This window comes from Solea senegalensis, linkage group LG3, assembly GCF_019176455.1.
Source record: "Solea senegalensis isolate Sse05_10M linkage group LG3, IFAPA_SoseM_1, whole genome shotgun sequence".
NCBI lineage: Eukaryota > Metazoa > Chordata > Actinopteri > Pleuronectiformes > Soleidae > Solea > Solea senegalensis.
The window spans coordinates 21,018,522-21,037,253 of NC_058023.1; the positions used below are offsets into that span (position 1 = coordinate 21,018,522).

At 40.7% G+C, this 18,732-nt stretch overlaps 2 protein-coding genes across 2 annotated transcripts; both read left to right on the plus strand.

Moving 5' to 3' along the window:
* The first annotated feature begins 2,219 nt into the window (after positions 1–2,219).
* On the plus strand, positions 2,220–8,374 carry LOC122766199 (extracellular calcium-sensing receptor-like). The gene is made up of 9 exons (XM_044020880.1): positions 2,220–2,529; positions 2,784–3,078; positions 3,204–3,290; positions 3,510–3,779; positions 4,971–5,174; positions 5,262–5,528; positions 6,222–6,449; positions 6,990–7,113; positions 7,374–8,374. The coding sequence occupies exons 1-9, from the start codon at positions 2,282–2,284 to the stop codon at positions 8,279–8,281; spliced, it is 2,631 nt and encodes an 876-aa protein (XP_043876815.1). The 5' UTR covers positions 2,220–2,281; the 3' UTR covers positions 8,282–8,374.
* A 1,568-nt stretch (positions 8,375–9,942) lies between these two features.
* LOC122766202 (extracellular calcium-sensing receptor-like) lies at positions 9,943–18,732 on the plus strand. Its single transcript, XM_044020883.1, has 9 exons — positions 9,943–11,191; positions 11,286–11,580; positions 11,697–11,783; positions 11,988–12,257; positions 13,671–13,877; positions 14,461–14,736; positions 14,927–15,154; positions 17,515–17,638; positions 17,713–18,732. The coding sequence occupies exons 1-9, from the start codon at positions 10,974–10,976 to the stop codon at positions 18,618–18,620; spliced, it is 2,613 nt and encodes an 870-aa protein (XP_043876818.1). The 5' UTR covers positions 9,943–10,973; the 3' UTR covers positions 18,621–18,732.

An 18,732-nucleotide genomic window follows, 5' to 3' on the forward strand; every position in this document is an offset into this window, starting at 1 on the left:
TGTATATGAAAACAATTCCTCGCACAAATTCATGCCAGGACCAGATTATAATACTAATCATAATAGTAATTCCAATACAATAAAGATACATACGCTTAGATACATTTGCAAGTAGAATAGTGACAGTCAAGCCATGGCGTGCCAAGTCGTGCTGGAATTTTACCATAGTGGAAAAGGGCCATTAGCAAACTGAAGTGGATCTAACAGTTCTATAGCTAGTGGTAGAAGAAGTCAGGAGACAGGAGGAAGGAGAGCAATATGCCAAAACTGTATCAATGGCCAAGCAAGGGAGATGGACTTACTGGGAGGGCCTAGGGAAGAAAATGCTCAGCTGGCGTGACATCTGGCAGCATCCTTCAATCAGCGCTGGATTGGAAATTGGAAGTGGACCTTGATAAGAAGCTTGTGTTTCCCCCAGAAATGGTCGCTACGACACTCCGGCCAGACATGGTCCTGTGGTCTCCAACAACAAAGCTAGGATATGTTGTGGAATTAACAGCACCATGGGAACTTGGGGTTGAAGAGGCTTATGAGAGGAAAAGTAACAAATATTCCGACCTGGCAGCTGAAGCATCCCAGAACGGCTGGAAGACCAACATCTTCCCAGTAGAAGTGGGATGCAAGGGATTTGTTGCCACATCTACCACCAGTCTGCTGAGAAAAATAGGGGTGAAGGGTCGCTCTCTTCAACAGGCCATCAAGTCCATGTCAGGTGCTGCTGAACAAAGCAGTAACTGGCTCTGGATCAAGCGTAAGGACCCCTATTGGGCAGGCTTAGGCCCGACTCAGGGAGAAGGACGCCCCTGCCATGCAGAGCCCATTAGGGATATGGAGGGTATGGCATGGAGGGGGGTGTACCTGAGATGCTGGGTACACCGTTGAGCCCTCGGGAGATGTTGTGGGCTCCAATCAATGAAACGTCGATGAAGCAGGGTGTCCACCTGATGACCCTACTGACATAGCTTACCCTCCTTTTCACCACTCCACACCGACTGCTACTGTCAAGAGTTTCCAACTCAAGGGATTGAAACATCTAGTTCTATTAGCTTTACTACCTGCAACAATCTTCCGCTTGATGAGCTTCTAGAAATATTTCATGACTTGTCAGAGTTTCATATAATACAATAATTCAGAAATGATACAAGAGAAGCACTAATCTTCACTTGAGTGAAGATTAGCAACATCCAGAAACTAGGTTCCTTCCTGTACGCACCATGATGCCTGCTGATGCAACTCTTGAGTCCTTAGAGCCTCTGAACTCCTCGTCAAGGCTGCTGATTGGGAGCTGGAGCTTATTGGTGTAATTAGTGTAATTTAAAACTTGAAATACAAACAGTTGCACTGTAAAGATCAATGACAAAAGAAGGATATCTAATTGACTCATGACTTTGCCCCTACTGCTAGTTATTCTGCCTTGATAGGTGATGTGCAAGAATAAACATTATCATGAGACAATAAAATGTGTGATGTAGTGAAAGGACTGAAGAGGAAAAGTCATGACGATATTTTTAGACAACAAGTTGCTCTTGCTAAGTTCTCCTGCTTTCTGCTCTGGCTTCTCACTTACATCCTCCATACAAGGCTTGTCTGTGTTATGCTTTTAGACACGAGACTGGAGGACTCAAATGCACGACACAACGGCAATGTAAAGTTTAACAAAAGTTACTTGATAATAATATCAAAAAAACGCTCACAAGGAGGATCAAAAACAGGCGGTTGCTTTACTAGTCATGTCAGTCTTCAACAGCACACAAAAGTTAAGGGAGTCTCAATCCTCTAATAATGCAGTTACAGCCGTCATGCAATTGCTACACATAGTTTATCTCAGCCAGTCTGTAAAAACATTTACAGTGAGTGAGCTCATATGACATAATCTGTCTCTGTATTGTTCTGCCTGTAGTTGAAGTCATTCCTTCTAATTATGTATTGAATGTAAACTGCGGCTGAACCCCAGTATGCTACTGTTCAGCAATTCATGCAAGTTATGGTGTAACTTCAACACGAGTTTGTTTGTTTTTTTCCCGGGCTCGGTCTTGTCTCGGTATTGTCTTGAGCTGGTCTTGGCCTTGACTTGGTCTGCCTTGGTCTTGATCTTGTCTTAGTCTCGGTTTAGGCGGTCTTGACTACAAGTCTAACACACATACACAAGCATTCACAAATACATTTTAGGCCCTGCCCATACAGCTTAATGTTCTTCCCTGATAGGTGGTATGCAAGAATAACTAATATCACAAGTCAATATAGTGGGTATTGTAGTGAAGGAACCAAACTCAAAAAAGTGATGAACCAGAGCAAAGTCATGAGGGTATTTTTGGACAACAACTTGCTCTTACTACTGTTGTTCTGCTTTTCCTCTGTTGTGTCCTCCTCTCTTTTTTCCTCCTCTTGCCAGTCACAGGGAAAATTTCATCTGAATGAGATGCACCAGACAGGAGATGTGATTCTTGGTGGACTTTTTGAAAATAACCTATTCTCTGCTGATCCTGATCTGTCTTTTATTTTAGAGCCACATCAGTCTAACTGCTATGGGTGAGTCTGTAAGAGAAACAACAATTATGAAGCTGAGAGAAATTATGTCACTAAGTTTGACAATTTTCTTAATATCTTGTTATTACTATGAAAACATTACATGATTCTGACCTCATTAAAGCATTTACATTTTATCATGGGTGAAGATAATGATAAATTCAATAATAAATTGCAGTTGCTGTGAAACGTGTAGCTTTGCTCAATTACTGTATAATATATTTTGAATACTAAACACTTTTTGTATTTTGTATCAGTTTTAATGTTATAGGATACAGACATGCTCAGACCATGGCCTTTGCTATTGATGAGATCAACAGAAACTCCAACCTGCTGCCTGATGTGACTCTGGGATACAGTCTGTATGATCACTGCAACCAACTACGAATTGGATTTCGTGCAGCACTGGCCTTAGTCAGTGGTCAAGAAGAGCAAGTTACATTAGAGGAAAACTGTGTAGGAACTCCTCTTGTCCTAGGGATTGTGGGTGATTCTTCCTCCACACGTTCTATTGCCATATCCACTTTGTTAGGTTTGTACAGAGTGCCTCTGGTAAGTTGATCTGCCTCTGAAGTCAATCATTGCTTTTATTTATTTGCAAATTTAAATTAAATTGTAAAGATGTATGCAAGTAACTATGACTGGTATTAAGATACAAGATTTAATATTTTTTGCAGGTGAGTTATTTTGCCACATGTTCCTGCCTGAGTGACAGACAAAAGTTCCCATCTTTCTTCAGGACGATCCCCAGTGATGCTTTTCAGGTGAAAATCTGTCTGCAGAAAAAATGAAAATGAAAAAAATGAATCACTAGCCATGTTGTGTCTCATTTTCAGAGGTGTGTGGTGTCAAATATTCAACACTTTAAGACTTGATTAAACATGAGTCTTTGATGAACGTGTTTAGCAGGATTTCTCGTGAAAGATGATTCCAACCTGTGCACTAATCCCTATGTGATGTGTCCCTGCTCTGTGTCCACATAGGTCAATGCTATGATTCAGATTCTAAAACACTTTGGTTGGATTTGGGCAGGTCTGCTCATCAGTGATAATGATTATGGAGTCCATGCTGCCCGATCCTTTCACTCTGATCTGGGCCCAGCTGGTGGAGGTTGTCTGGCTTACACAGAGATTTTACCCAGTGTTTATGACCCTGTTGAACTAAGGAGGATAGTGGATGTGATGAGGAAATCTACAGCTCGAGTGGTGATTGTGTTTTCAAACCAGAGTCGTATGATTAACCTAATAAAAGAGGTCAGTCCTTACAGAGATATGTTGTAAAAACCCTTTTAACATTTGAAAAACAGATTTTGTTACTAATATATTAATTGTAACTTAAATTGCTGCAAAGAAGGTTTTAGAGTAATTTTATTTACCAGGACAAATGGAAGACTCTGCTGAACTAAGGAGAATAGTGGTTTTGATGATAACTTCTAAAGCTCAAGTTGTGATTGTATTTGCACAAGAAATTCAAACCTGCTTGTTGCCCCCTCACTGAGAGGATCGCAGAGGCATTCGCCAAACTCACGGCTGTTCACTGTCCTGGCTCCTGTCATTTTTGTGAACAATAGGTGATGAGTTGATGATGCAGGAAGAAACCCCTCTGACACAGGACTCGTACTGAACAAAGGGATTTTATTTGGTTAGAAGTCAGGCATGAGATCAAGCTCTGCAGCAGCTCGGGAGAATGTGTTCCTGCCGAATCTCTGAACAATTCTGCCCCAGAGAAGCAAAACTAACCATATTTAGATGATCTAACATTTTCATTGTAGGCTTCACATGTTCCAACACCCGCCTTTCTCCTATTTCCATGGTGCAACATACTTGAAAAACAAGTCGGGTCTGGACATACCATACTGTCCCATGATCTATAAAGTTTGGACAATATTACCATTTAGTTAAACAAGAGACATCTATACTTCCTAACACACCATATCTAGGACAGACCCTCAAGCTTCCTGTCCTATACAGGATGCCTATTGTAAAGCATACGGTCTGACTGTCATGTGTCCAGGAGACCCTCTTGTCTCATGTTTACTTATTAATGTCAATCATCAATACATTTAAGGATTAAACATTAGCTGTGTTAATGTGTTCTTCTAAGTTCATATACTTCACTCCCCATCGACATCCGGACAGCAGAAAACCTGCACATCACCGACTAAAAAAACGTCACTTTCGACTTTACCTCGACTACGACAACAACGACGACAAAAAAAATATATACAAAAAACTGTTTCTTGTGCATCGCACTTATGACTAGCACTTTATTGTTTGGCTTACATGAAGCACTTACTACTTCTAGCTCTCGTTTGCTCCCAAATGTTGAAATGCACTTACTGTAAGTCGCAATCGTAAGTGTCTGCTAAATTACATGTAATGTAACTATATCATGTTTTACTGGTATAATAGTATGAATTCATAAATTTACAATGCAATGTACAGGTGGTGAGGCAGAATGTGACAGGCCTGCAGTGGATGGCTAGTGAAGCCTGGTCATCAGCTGCTGCGCTCCAGAGTCCTCACCTCATGCCATACCTGGGTGGAACACTGGGCATCGCCATTCGTCGAGGAGAAATACCAGGACTCAGGGACTTCCTGTTACAAATACATCCTGACCTACATCACAACAACACAAATGGAAAAAGTGTGGTGAGTCTTTCCCTCTGATTCGGTACATGTGACATTAATATCCTGGCATTAATTAAGAAATGTATTTACTCTCAGGTAAATCAGTTTTGGGAACACACATTTCAGTGTAGATTTGCACCACCTCCAGCTGGTTGGGTGGAAGCTGGAGGAGAATTATGCACTGGACAGGAAGTTCTAGAGAATGTGGAGACTGAGCTCCTCGATGTTTCAGACCTCAGGTCAGAGTATAATGTGTATAAGGCTGTGTACGCTCTGGCGTATGCTCTTGATGACATGCTGCAGTGTGAGCCAGGGAGAGGACCTTTCAGCAACAACACCTGTGCTCATTTACAAAAACTGGAGCCATGGCAGGTGTGTTATCAGTCGTTGACACTCGACTCTTAATTATGTATATTGTTTTTATTTTTGAAGAGCTGACAAAACAATAAAGATATGATAGATAAATTAAGCATATCACTTTCCCTTAAGTGACATTGGATTTTAATCAGGTGAAAGAGTAAGTGAAATATGGTATGTGATGGTTTGATTTTTAATTCTAGGTACTGCTGTGTTCACAAACGTACAGCATATAATAGAACAAATAGAAGGTATTCTATCTGTCTCTTTTATTTTATTTGCATGTCTCTGTGCTAGTGAAAGATACAAGCCATTAGAGGCTTTCAAATTTACAGTTCATCCATACATTCTAGAGTGTTGGTCGGCTGCACATTTTTGTCCAAATCTGAGCCCTAAAAGATACTGACCAAAAGAGACCCAGACCTGATACAGTTAGTGTAAGCGGAAGCATACTCATTATATGTGGTTATGGCAAATGACAGAATTATAGATCATCTAATATCTAAATCTGTCTTTCCCATTCTTGTATGATATATTTGGGGAATTATTTCAATCTAGGCTAACTTTAAGTCATAATTCATTTCCTTTTAAGCCGATATTGGCATGTTATATGAGGTAAATGGTTGTTCAGCTGAAGCAAACAACCACTGGGCACTAATTACAGTTTTCTTTCTGGTTTTTCTTCTATGTCTAATTCTAATATCAAAGCTTGCGTATTATTTGGAAAAAGTCAACTTCACCACGACATTTGGCGATCGAGTGTCATTTGATGAGAATGGTGATGCCTTACCAATATATGACATCATGAACTGGGTGTGGCTCCCTGATGGAAAAACTAAAGTTCAGAGAGTGGGTGAGGTTAAGAGGTCAGCTTTCAAAGGTGGAGAAGTCACACTGGATGAAGACAAAATCTTCTGGAACTTTGAATCCAAACAGGTTACTTCTTAATTGTACTACTACTACTACTTTATCTCTTTGCCTCACTTATTGGGTTGAATTGTTACTTTTCCTCTGAGTCTGCATTAGATTGCTGTAATACATTTTCACTGAATGTTGTCACCCACCCTAGTCTATGGTGGTACAGGCAAACCCCATGTGAACATACGTGTGCAACCCTACATTTTGTGACCATGGACTGTACTCAGCAAATGCTCATACATTACATCCACAATCCTTTCCACAGCTGGTCGTTTACATTTGTTTTGGTTGAAGGGTCAACGAAAGTTATGATAAACATGAGCGGCTTGTTTGAGGTTGTGTGGGGAGGTTTGTTGGTACAAACACCTGTACAACCCATCATTCAAAGACTGCAAGGTTATAAAAAGAAGATTCTGCCAAAAATTGAAATTCTACCAAGGCCACTGAAATGATTTGGGAGAACAGTGGGCATGTACATGCAAACAGACATGAACAGCAACCCTCTGCAGAAAATAATGAAAAAGTAAGATAGGATAACATATATCTTTCTCCACACAGCCTCCTCGGTCAGTATGCAGTGAGAGCTGTCCTCCAGGTACCCGTATGGCCAGAAAGAAGGGGGAACCTGACTGTTGTTTTGACTGTGTCCCTTGTTCTGAGGGGAAGATCAGCAATATGACTGGTGAGTGTGAACTTTTAAACACCACAGTTCAGAGATGTCGAGACAGATGTTCTTACACTCAATCTACAATCTAGGTGTTCAGTTCTGTTAAAAGGGCTTTTTTTTTGCTGTCCACTATTGTCAAGTGCAATACTCAGTCAAGTCTTGACCTTACCATGTAAAAGTGTCTACAGAAGATACATGTTATGAATTGGCAGTATACAGATAAAATTGAATTGAATTGAGTTGTATAAACTTGTATCTCATTACTCTTTTCTCAGGCTCCACGGAATGCACCAGTTGTCCAGAAGATTTCTGGTCCAGCCCCCAGCGTGACCACTGTGTTCCTAAGAAAATAGAGTTCCTCTCATACCATGAGCCTCTGGGTATCTGCTTGACAACAACCTCACTGTTAGGCACATGTATCTGTGTTGTTGTTCTGGGCATCTTCATCCATCATCACAGCACACCTATAGTTCGTGCCAACAATTCAGAACTCAGTTTTCTTCTCTTGGTGTCGCTTAAATTGTGTTTCTTGTGTTCATTGCTCTTCATTGGACGACCCAGATTATGGACTTGTCAACTAAGACATGCAGCATTTGGCATCAGCTTTGTGCTTTGTGTCTCATGTATCCTGGTGAAAACCATGGTGGTTCTGGCTGTGTTCAGGGCCTCCAAACCAGGGGGTGAATCTAGTCTTAAGTGGTTTGGTGCTGTGCAGCAGAGAGGGACAGTTTTGGTTCTGACTTCTGTTCAAGCAGCAATCTGCACTGTCTGGCTTGTCTCTGCTTCACCAGTGCCTCATAAAAACACCCAGTATCACAGTGACAAGATAGTTTATGAGTGTATAATTGGGTCCACAGTTGGTTTTGCAGTTTTACTTGGTTATATTGGTTTCCTGGCTGTCCTCAGTTGTGTGTTAGCTTTTTTAGCAAGGAATCTTCCAGACAGTTTCAATGAGGCCAAACTCATCACTTTCAGCATGCTGATCTTCTGTGCAGTGTGGGTGGCCTTTGTCCCTGCTTACATCAGCTCACCAGGCAAATATGCAGATGCAGTGGAGATATTTGCCATCCTGGCCTCCAGTTTTGGCATCTTGGTGGCACTGTTTGGACCTAAATGTTACATAATCCTGTTAAAACCAGAGAAAAATACAAAGAAGGCCATCATGGGTCGTGGTACCAGTTAATACTGCTATTTCTCTGGCTGCTCCACTCTGTATTTTAGAATTTACCAGACAACAGTGGAGGGAATAAAGATAATAAATAAACCAATTACATTATTTATTCTGTCATTTTCTCTACCTGCTTATTTGTTAATGGACCATATTTAGTCATGCCATATTAAAATCAATTTATAGACATGAGAACGAGGACCAATTATGAACAAGTTACACGGCACTTCCTGTTTTGTGGCGAAATGGCGGCTAAATTCAAAATGGCTGACTACCTGTTGGGTCAAGCTTGTGTTGATCGACATGTTCAGGGTCAAAATAGTAGGGAACTTCCTTTTTCGTGGCAAATGGTCAAAATTCACCAGGATTTCTGTAGCCACACCCTTTTGAATCCACGAAAGCTATCAATAATATTTTGTCTTTGATGTGAGTAGTACAAACTGTACAAATGTTGGTACAAAAAAACGCACTAAAAGGAGTTTCTGCATTTACAAAGCATGCAAATCGCCAAAATAAACACAGTATTCTCACCAAGTTTCAGGAAATCTGGGAAATTTCGTGGAACTTAATTTCCACAAAACCGAACTAGAGGGCTCGAGGGCTTGCGAGTCTTTGTGTGCCCACGTCGCCACGTGAGTCCTCGCGCTCATCTCCCGTTTATTCACTGCTTGTGGTACTAGTTATTTTCAGTCCTAGTTATTTTCAGCGGCGTCCCTGCGCAAAGTTAGATTTAATTTCTTATTTAAAATGGCCAACTTCCTGTGTTGGGTGTTCAGGGAAGGTCCCTTGACTCACATGAAGTTTCGTGCAGATCGGACATCTCGCATGCCATGCAACATTTTATTAAACTTTCAGCATTTTAAGCTCATCAACTTGTCCACAGTGACCTCGCCAAGTTTGAAAGTGATCGCCCAAAAGCTGTAGGAGTTGTTAGTTCAAATATCAAATGTCATATTGTCTGCCGTCACCAGGGGGCGCTGTTTTGGAAATTGAATATTTTCATACAGAGGTCTTCAGGGCCGGACTATCATCAATCCTAGCAAGTTTGGTTCCGATTGGACCAGGATTGGCAAGTTTGGTTGAGATCGGACCTTCCATTACAAAGTTATAAGAGTTTTGTTGTGTGTTGCGAGAAATTCAAAATTTTCGCCAACTTTGCCAGCCCTGTTCTCGTACGCCATGCGACATTTTAACTAACCATAAGCATCGTAAGCTCCTGAATTTGTCCACAGTGACTGCACCAAGTTTGAAGATGATCGCACGAAAGCTCTAGGATAAGTTTGTTCAAATACCATTGGTGCAAAGTGGCCAAAATCGCTTCCGTTTTGGCGTGAACTCCAAGATGGCGGACTTCCTGTAGGATTCACAGGAAAGTCGTAATAGACGTTTTTGACCGCCCCCACCTAATGAACGTGTGTACCTAGTTTCGTTCACGTACGTTAAACCCAACAACAGATGACCTAATAGGAGTTTTTCTCAGAACCACTTTCAGACAGAAATTTTCACCAGGTCTGATGCGATTGCAAAAATTGATGAGTTTCGGGGTATGTTCAAGGCCTCAAAAACGCGATTCACTTTGAGGAAGAATAAGAATAAAAAGAAGAATAACGCTTACGGTTTCAATAGGGTTCTTGCGCAACCTTGTTGTTCGAACCCTAATAATAATATATAGGAAAACAATAGGTTCCTTGCACAGATTCATGCCAGGAGCAGATAATAATACTAATAATAATAGTAATTCCCAATACAATAAGGATGCACATGCTTTGATACATATGCAAGTAGAATAGTGACAGTGACATCCCAAACCCAGTGGAGTCAAGCCATGCCGTGCCAATTCGCGCTGAAATTGTATAGTGGAAAAGGGCCATTAACAAACTGAAGTGGATCTAACAGTTCTACCTGCAATAATCTCCCGCTTGATGAGCTTCTCGAAAGATTTCATGACATGTCAGAGTTTCATATAATACAGTAATTCAGAAATGACACTATAGAAGCACCAATTATATATAATGGTTGACCAGTAAAGTTCACTTACTTGAGTGAAGATTAGCAACATCCAGAAACTAGGTTTACATATGTGTGGAGGACGAGAATACATTTTTCTATCTTTGAATAAATGATGATTACAAAGATGGTTGCAAGCTCATCATTAAAATTTTGCTTACTACTGATTCCCTTTTTCAATAATATAAAAATTAAGAATAGATGGCCAAACAATCACACATGTTCTGTAGAGGGTGAGTTCAAATGTTGATGTTTAGTGATCTACCAAATGACATTTAGTAATTTTTCCATTTTCTTTCTATTTTTTAAAGCGACTATTTAGATAGTTGAAAGGTGAGATATTAGTCAATTGTAAGCAAAAACATTTATATGAATTAATTTACTCTCCCATTTCAGCCTGTTCACTCAGCTGCAGTTTAAAATTGTTTGAGTTATCATATCTATTCATCTATTTATAGTCTTCAGTGTGTCCATTTACAAACATACTGATCTGAAACGGATCACAAACAGTTGCACTGTGAAGACAAATGACAAAAGAATGATATGTAATTGACACTTGACGTTGCTGAGGACCTGCCCCTACTGCTAGTTATTCTGCTCTGATAGGTGATGTGCAAGAATAAACATGATCATGAGTGAATAAAATGTGTGATGTAGTGAAAGGACTGAACTCAGAAAAGGGGTAAAGCAGAGGAAAGTCATGAGGATATTTTTAGACAACAAGTTTCTCTTGCTAATGTTCTCCTGCTTTTCTTCTGCTGTGTCCTCCTCCTCTTGTCAGTTACAGGAACAGTTTAATCTGAATGGGATGCACAAAACTGGAGATGTGATTCTAGGTGGACTTTTTGCAATCAACTTCTTTTCTGCTGATCCTGACCTCACTTTTACCTCAGAGTTACAGCTACCTACCTGCTATGGGTGAGTCTGACAGTATCTGTAGTTGTGAAATGTATAACTTTGCAGTTACTGTATGAAATATTTGCAATAGTAGACACTTACATCTTTGTGTTAGTTTTCATGATATAGGATTCAGACAGGCTCAGACCATGGCTTTTGCTATTGATGAGATCAACAGAAACTCCAACCTGCTGCCTAATGTGACTCTGGGATACAGTCTGTATGATAACTGCCTACAAATAGGAATTGGATTTCGTGCAGCACTGACCTTAGTCAGTGGTCAAGAAGAGCAAGTTACATTAGAGGAGAACTGTGTAGGAACTCCTCCAGTCCTAGGAATTGTGGGTGATGCTACCTCTTCAAATTCTATAGCCATTTCTACAGTCTTAGGTTTGTACAGAGTGCCTCTGGTAAGTTTTTAAGTCTTTCAATTTGATCATTATTGTGTTAAAAATTTTAATCGAATCGAAAAACAAACAAACAAACTGTATTTTAGGATATTTTTTTGTTCTGTTTTTTTTTGTAGGTGAGTTATTTTGCCACATGTTCCTGCCTGAGTGACAGACAGAAGTTCCCATCTTTCTTTAGGACAATCCCGAGTGATGCTTTTCAGGTAAATATCCACCCCCGCTTCCTCCCCCAAAAAGGGTATCACCATTCATGATATGTGTCTCGTTTATGGAGTTGTGTGGTGTCAGATATACAACATTTAAAGACAGTGATTAAACATGAGTCTTTGATGAACATGTTTAGCAGGATTTCTAGTGGAAGATGATTCCAGCCTGTACACTATTCCCTCTGCTCTGTGTCCACACAGGTGAATGCTATGATTCAGATTCTAAAACACTTTGGTTGGACTTGGGCAGGTCTGATCATCAGTGATGACGATTATGGAGTCCACGCTGCCCGATCCTTTCACTCTGATCTGGGTCCAGCTGGTGGAGGTTGTCTGGCTTATACAGAGATTTTGCCCTGGGGTGACGACCCTGCTGAACTAAGGAGAATAGTGGATGTGATGAGGAAATCTACAGCTCGAGTGGTGATTGTGTTTGCCAATAAGAGTCGTATGATTAACCTCATGAAAGAGGTCAGTCCTGAGAAAATATGAGGCAAAAACCTTTTAGCCTTTCAAAAAGTAATTTTATTCACAATGTTTCACCTGTAATTTGTTAATGTTTCTGGTTAAAGGTTTCAGAATACGATTGTTTACCAGGATTTGCCTGTAATTGTGTGAACACACAATTTGAGTGTGACATTAACAGTGGAAACTAGATTATACTTTACTGCTATAATAACAACAACAACAAAAAAAATTGTATTTGTATAGCACTTTTCAGGAACGCAAATTGGCTTTACATTCAATGAATATAGAAAAGAAAAAAAAAGATACAACTAATGTATGACGATTTATGAAAGCGGTCTTGAAAATATGTGTTTTGAGAAGTGATTGAATGATTGAATCAGAAAAGTCACAGGTGGGTTGTGGTAGTGAGTTCCAGAGAGAGGGGGCTGAGTGACTTTGAGCTGGATGAGAGATGGGAAGCCAGTGCAGGTTCTGGAGGACAGGGGTGATATGATTTCTGAAGTGGGAGTGAGTAAGTGAGTTGTTGGTGAACCGTAGAGGATGCTGTTGCAGTAGCCAATTTTGGAAGTGATAAATGCATTGATCAGGGTTTCAGCAGAATAGAAGGAGAGTGAACTGAGAAGAGGTATGATCTTAACAAGAGACCAGAGAGACCAGAGCCGGTGATGTTGAAGCAGGATTCCAGATGGAAGAGAAGGATGAAGGTGTCGAATGCGTCAGTGAGGTCAAGGAGGATGAGGATGCTGAGGTATCCAGAGTCAGAGGAGAGGAGGAGGTCATTCACGAGTGCTGTTTCTGTGCTGTTCTATGAGCGGAAACCGGATTGGAATTTTTGAAATAGATCATTAGTGGAGAGGTGGCCTTTGATTTTGATAGCTACATGTTCCAGAATTTTTGACAAATGAAGGGAGTTTGGAGATGGGCCAGAAGTTGGACATTTTGCGGCCAGGTGTTTTGAGGATGGGGTGACAACAGCCAGTTTAAGTGAATTGTGGATAGATCCAGAGCTGAGGGAGGAGTTGATGATTTGTGTAATGATTATGATGATGTGGTATGATTTTGTAAACTTGTGATAATTCCATATGTGCCCAGCCACGAGAAACCTAGGAACAAATGGGCCGAGGAAGAAGATTTGAATGAAAGTAGGCACTCCTCAAACTTGCTTGGGGAGAATTTTAGCCTCAAAGATTTACACTTTCCAGGAGCCAAGTGACAGTATCATCATATTTACATAATCCAACCCCATCAGTGACATTTGATATCTGTTCGCCCACAGGACTTAAAGTATTGCAGTAGTTCGAACAATGTTTATCAATAGCAGGTCTAGGGACCCCAAGAAATAGGTTTTTCTTTGTTTACTCGATTTGTGCTGGACTGACTTGTTGCTGGTTTTCTCATGGCTGGTCACATATGTAGGTGGTCAGGCAGAAGGTGACAGGCCTGCAGTGGATTGCCAGTGAAGCCTGGACATCAGTTGATGTGCTCCAGACTCCCCACTTCATGCCGTACCTGGGTGGAACACTGGGCATTGCCATCCGTCGAGGAGAAATACCAGGACTCAGGGACTTCCTGTTACAAATACATCCAGACCCACATCACAACAAGACAGATGAAAATAACATGGTGAGTTTCCACTTTGTATTGATATTTGTAAGAACAATATACTGTCATTAATTTGAAAATGAACTTCATTGCATGTAACATTCATTGCTAATTATTAAACTGTCATTAGTTAGTGGACAATAAGTCATTTATTACTCCACTTCAACAACAGTTCAACAATTACATACAGAACATGAAAAGGAATATTTCAGCTGCATTTTCCTGCTTAGCCTGCTGGCATGTTTGGCAAAACCATATCTCACTCTACCTGGTTATGCTTATTGTCAAATCATACTAAAGCAAAAGTAGCACGTCATGTAGCATAGCATTCTTCATAGATAGATAGATTAGACCAGTGATAATGGTGAGAAATTATATTCTGTATATCATATATTGTGTCATTTTATGTATCAACATCATTGTGTATCAACACTGCCATTGTTGGTATTGCTGGTCAAACATACAAAACTGTACGCAGGTAGGATATGGACTCATTAGAACAATTATTATAATTATTTTTAAACATTTGAACAGGGCTCAACACTGAAACTGTACTGTTTATTGTGTCCCCAAACAATGAAATGGGATTTTCTCACCCCTGCAGGTGAATCAGTTTTGGGAACACACATTTCAGTGTAGATTTGCACCACCTCCAGCAGGTTGGGTGGAAGCTGGAGGACAATTATGCACTGGACAGGAAGTTGTAGAGAATGTGGAGAATGAGTTCTTTGACGTTTCAGACCTCAGGCCAGAGTATAATGTGTATAAGGCTGTGTACGCTCTGGCATATGCTCTTGATGACATGCTGCAGTGTGAGCCAGGGAGAGGACCTTTCAGCAACAACACCTGTGCTCATTTACAAAGACTGGAGCCATGGCAGGTGAGATATCAGTTTCCACTCAACTCTTTTTGTCACTTAATCCTTTGACCTTCGACAAGAGTTGAATTTAGTATGTAGTATGTGATATATTCCTAAATAGTTGTTAGTGGTGGTTAGTCAAACAACCACTGTATAGTAATTGTATTTTTTTTGTGTGTGTTCCTTATATATCCAATTCTCATGTCAAAAGCTTGTTCATTACTTGGGAAAAGTGAACTTCTCCACAACATTTGGTGATGAAGTGTCATTTGATGAGAATGGTGATACCATACCAATATATGACATCATGAATTGGGTATGGCTCCCTGACAGAAGTACTAAAGTCCAGATTGTGGGTGAGGTTAAGAGGTCAGCCTTCAAAGGTGAAGAACTCACACTGGATGAAGACAAAATCTTCTGGAACTTTGAATCTAAACAGGTTACAACTTAATTGTATAGACAACCATTGCTTTGCCTCACTCATTTGGCTAGATTCATATTTTCCTCTGAGTCCACAGAGGGTTGCTATGGTCCATTTAATGTCTATGTTGTCATCCACCCATACTTGATGGTACTTTTTGAGTGTAGAGTCCATGTACATACATACATGTTCACACATACATTTTTTAGCTTGGGATATTACTCACCAAATGCTTAGGCTTCATCTAACACAACATGTTCCAGTCTAGTTGTTGGAACCCTCTAGTTTTGAAGAAAGTACATCAATATCAACATAACACACTAACCATTATTGATCCCCAAAGGGTAAATCATTTGCACCTCATCACATTTACATTACCTTCAGCCAGCCTGAACAATCTCACAACAGTCAGCATCAACAGATTGACAGACAATGAAGTAATGGGAACAGAGAAAATGTAAACAGTGAACAAAATAATTACAGTTTGACAATCAAAATTATAAATAACTGCATGTCAGGTTTAAATGCTAGATTAAGTGGCATAAATAACAGCTATCCTAGTTGAGCATCTTGACAGGTGATGGAATAAAATAATTTAAAAAGCGATTTGTTTTACACCGGGTGCATTGTATTGGCAACCTGAAGGCATCACCTCAAACTCATCTGCCATAATGTGTTGGGGTTGGCTGACAATGGAGATGGCCTTCTTTCTTGCTTGCCTCTCCCAGAGGGACATCCCATCTTTTTGTCTGACTCCAATGATCTTGGAGCAGATCTTTAAAATGTAACAAATGCTGTTTGTATCCTTAAATGATACATACATCCATCCATCTACCGCTTTATTTTCCACAAGGGTGTCACAGGGGGTGCTGTGCCAATCTCAGTTGACATAGGGCGACAGGCGGGGTACACCCTGGACAGTTTGCCAGTTCGCCAGTCCATCGCAGGGCCACATATAGAGACAAACAACCATTCACTGACAAATTCACACCTACGGTCAATTTAGAGCGACCAATTTAACTAATCTCCATATTGCATGTTTTTGGAGGACTGTGGGAGGAGGCCTGAGAATCCAGAGAAAACCTATGCACACACGGGGAGAACATGCAAACTCCATGCAGAAAGGCTGGTTGTTCCAACCGGGGCTCAAACCTGGGTCTTCTTACTGCAAATGCAAGAGTGCTAACCACTACACCAGCCATGTGGCCCTCCTCAAAAGATAACCAGCAAATAAAAGAGCTAAAAGAAATGTACTAAAATCAGGGCCTTCAGTTAAAAAAAAAAACACACAAAAAAAACGCACAAACACCGACTATATTCACGAGACAGTTGATCTGCAACAACCATAGCACACACGCACACCACTGCATATCTACTACTACTACTGCATCATTGCCACCACATCTTCCGTTAAGTCACTCAGCAAACGCAATTTCATAAGCCACTATATGACACAAAAACAAGCTTCCACATAAGCATAGGCGTCAGCTACGTGGGGAACACATCCCCGGCACTATTTTATGATCAACAGTTTTGTCCTCACCACTTCTAAAAAAATGTTATAAATTTATCATTAACACTCCAACTACCGTAAATGATGTACCTCTTCGGTGTAGGTCTTCCTCTTGAAATAATTTCCTTCTTTTCTCCAAACGATCGCCGTGAAAAGTGCACACGAAGGAGATCAGAAACATGATGGATCGGTGGTGTTAATGCAGTGATCATAACTTACTTCAAAACCCGCCAAAGGTTCAAACGTCGTTGATGACAACAGCGGTGGCTAGCACCAGACACATCGCTGGGCCTGGGGCGTTCTGTCACTATGATATCACATTTTGATTGGCTGACGACACACGTCAGTCAAAGTTATAACCAAATAGGAAACGGCAGCTTCAACGAAAGGCCAGCAATACTACTAGAGCAGGTCCACTGAGCTATGATGCGTTTAATAACATCCAGGAAAATCCAGCTCAGCTTTACAAAAAATAACCATATTCTTTCTGGAAATATATTCATAACATACTGAAAAAGTAATTGAATTTAGACATGTTCATACACACATTCATTTGATTATTGAATAAATAAATAAATAAATAAATAAATAAATAAATAAATAATAATAATAATTATAAAAAAAAATACTTTTTTGATATTTGATATTTTTTGTCAGGGCCAGCAGGACCTTCTCTGCTGGCCCTGACAGCCCACCACTGATTAAATCAATATGCACATTTCAAAAGAGTTCAGCTTCCTCACTTGGTAAATTCTCTGCTGGCTTGTTTTGTCTATGGACTAAGTATGGCAACTCTTTGTGTACATGGAACATGGAAAAGAGGGGCCCTCACCCGATATAACAACATATATTTCTCTCCACACAGCCTCCTCGGTCAGTGTGCAGTGAGAGTTGTCCTCCAGGTACCCGCATGGCCACAAAGAAGGGGGAACCTGACTGTTGTTTTGACTGTGTCCCTTGTTCTGAGGGAGAGATCAGCAATGCGACTGGCGAGTGTACATTTTTGAACGCCACAGTTCAGAGTTGTTAAACATGTATCTCATCACTTTCCCTCTTTTCTCAGACTCCATGGAGTGCACCAGTTGTCCAGAAGATTTCTGGTCCAGCCTCCAGCGTGACCACTGTGTTCCTAAGAAAACAGAGTTCCTCTCCTACCATGAGCCTCTGGGTATCTGCTTGACAACCACCTCACTGTTGGGCACATTTATCTGTGTTGTTGTTCTGGGCATCTTCATCCATCATCGTGGCACACCTATAGTTCGTGCCAACAATTCAGAACTCAGTTTTCTTCTCTTGGTGTCACTCAAATTGTGTTTCTTGTGTTCATTGCTCTTCATTGGACGACCCAGATTATGGACTTGCCAACTAAGACATGCAGCATTTGGCATCAGCTTTGTACTTTGTGTCTCATGTATTCTGGTGAAAACCATGGTGGTTCTGGCTGTGTTTAGGACCTCCAAACCAGGAGGGGAGTCCAGTCTGAAGTGGTTTGGTGCTGTGCAGCAGAGAGGGACAGTTCTGCTTCTAACTTCTATTCAAGCAGCAATCTGCACTGCTTGGCTTGTCTCTGCATCACCAGCACCTCATAAAAACACCCAGTATCACAGTGACAAGATAGTTTTTGAGTGTGCAGTTGGGTCCACAGTTGGTTTTGCAGTTTTACTTGGTTATATTGGTCTACTGGCTGTTCTCAGTTGTTTGTTAGCTTTTCTAGCGAAAAATCTTCCAGACAGTTTCAATGAGGCCAAACATATCACTTTCAGCATGCTGATCTTCTGTGCAGTGTGGGTGGCCTTTGTTCCTGCTTACATCAGCTCTCCAGGCAAATATGCAGATGCAGTGGAGGTATTTGCCATCCTGGCCTCCAGTTTTGGCCTCTTGATGGCACTGTTTGGACCTAAATGTTACATAATCCTGTTGAGACCAGAAAGAAACACAAAGAAAGCCATCATGGGTCGTGGCACCACATAGTAAAACAGTGAACACTGCTGTCTCTCTGTCTGACCACTGTATTTTAGATTTGACTGGTATTTATACAGTCACAATGCAGGCAATGAAATTGTTAATAAAATACTTAAATTAA

Excerpts from the sequence above, each read along its gene's own strand:
- LOC122766199 (XM_044020880.1), top strand. The coding sequence starts at position 2,282 with ATGAACCAGAGCAAAGTCATGAGGGTATTTTTGGACAACAACTTGCTC. Across the intron at positions 3,291-3,509 it reads TCCCCAGTGATGCTTTTCAG|GTCAATGCTATGATTCAGAT; the intron begins GTGAAAATCTGT and ends GTGTCCACATAG. Across the intron at positions 7,114-7,373 it reads GAAGATCAGCAATATGACTG|GCTCCACGGAATGCACCAGT; the intron begins GTGAGTGTGAAC and ends CTCTTTTCTCAG.
- LOC122766202 (XM_044020883.1), top strand. The coding sequence starts at position 10,974 with ATGAGGATATTTTTAGACAACAAGTTTCTCTTGCTAATGTTCTCCTGC. Across the intron at positions 12,258-13,670 it reads TGATTAACCTCATGAAAGAG|GTGGTCAGGCAGAAGGTGAC; the intron begins GTCAGTCCTGAG and ends TCACATATGTAG. Across the intron at positions 13,878-14,460 it reads AGACAGATGAAAATAACATG|GTGAATCAGTTTTGGGAACA; the intron begins GTGAGTTTCCAC and ends TCACCCCTGCAG.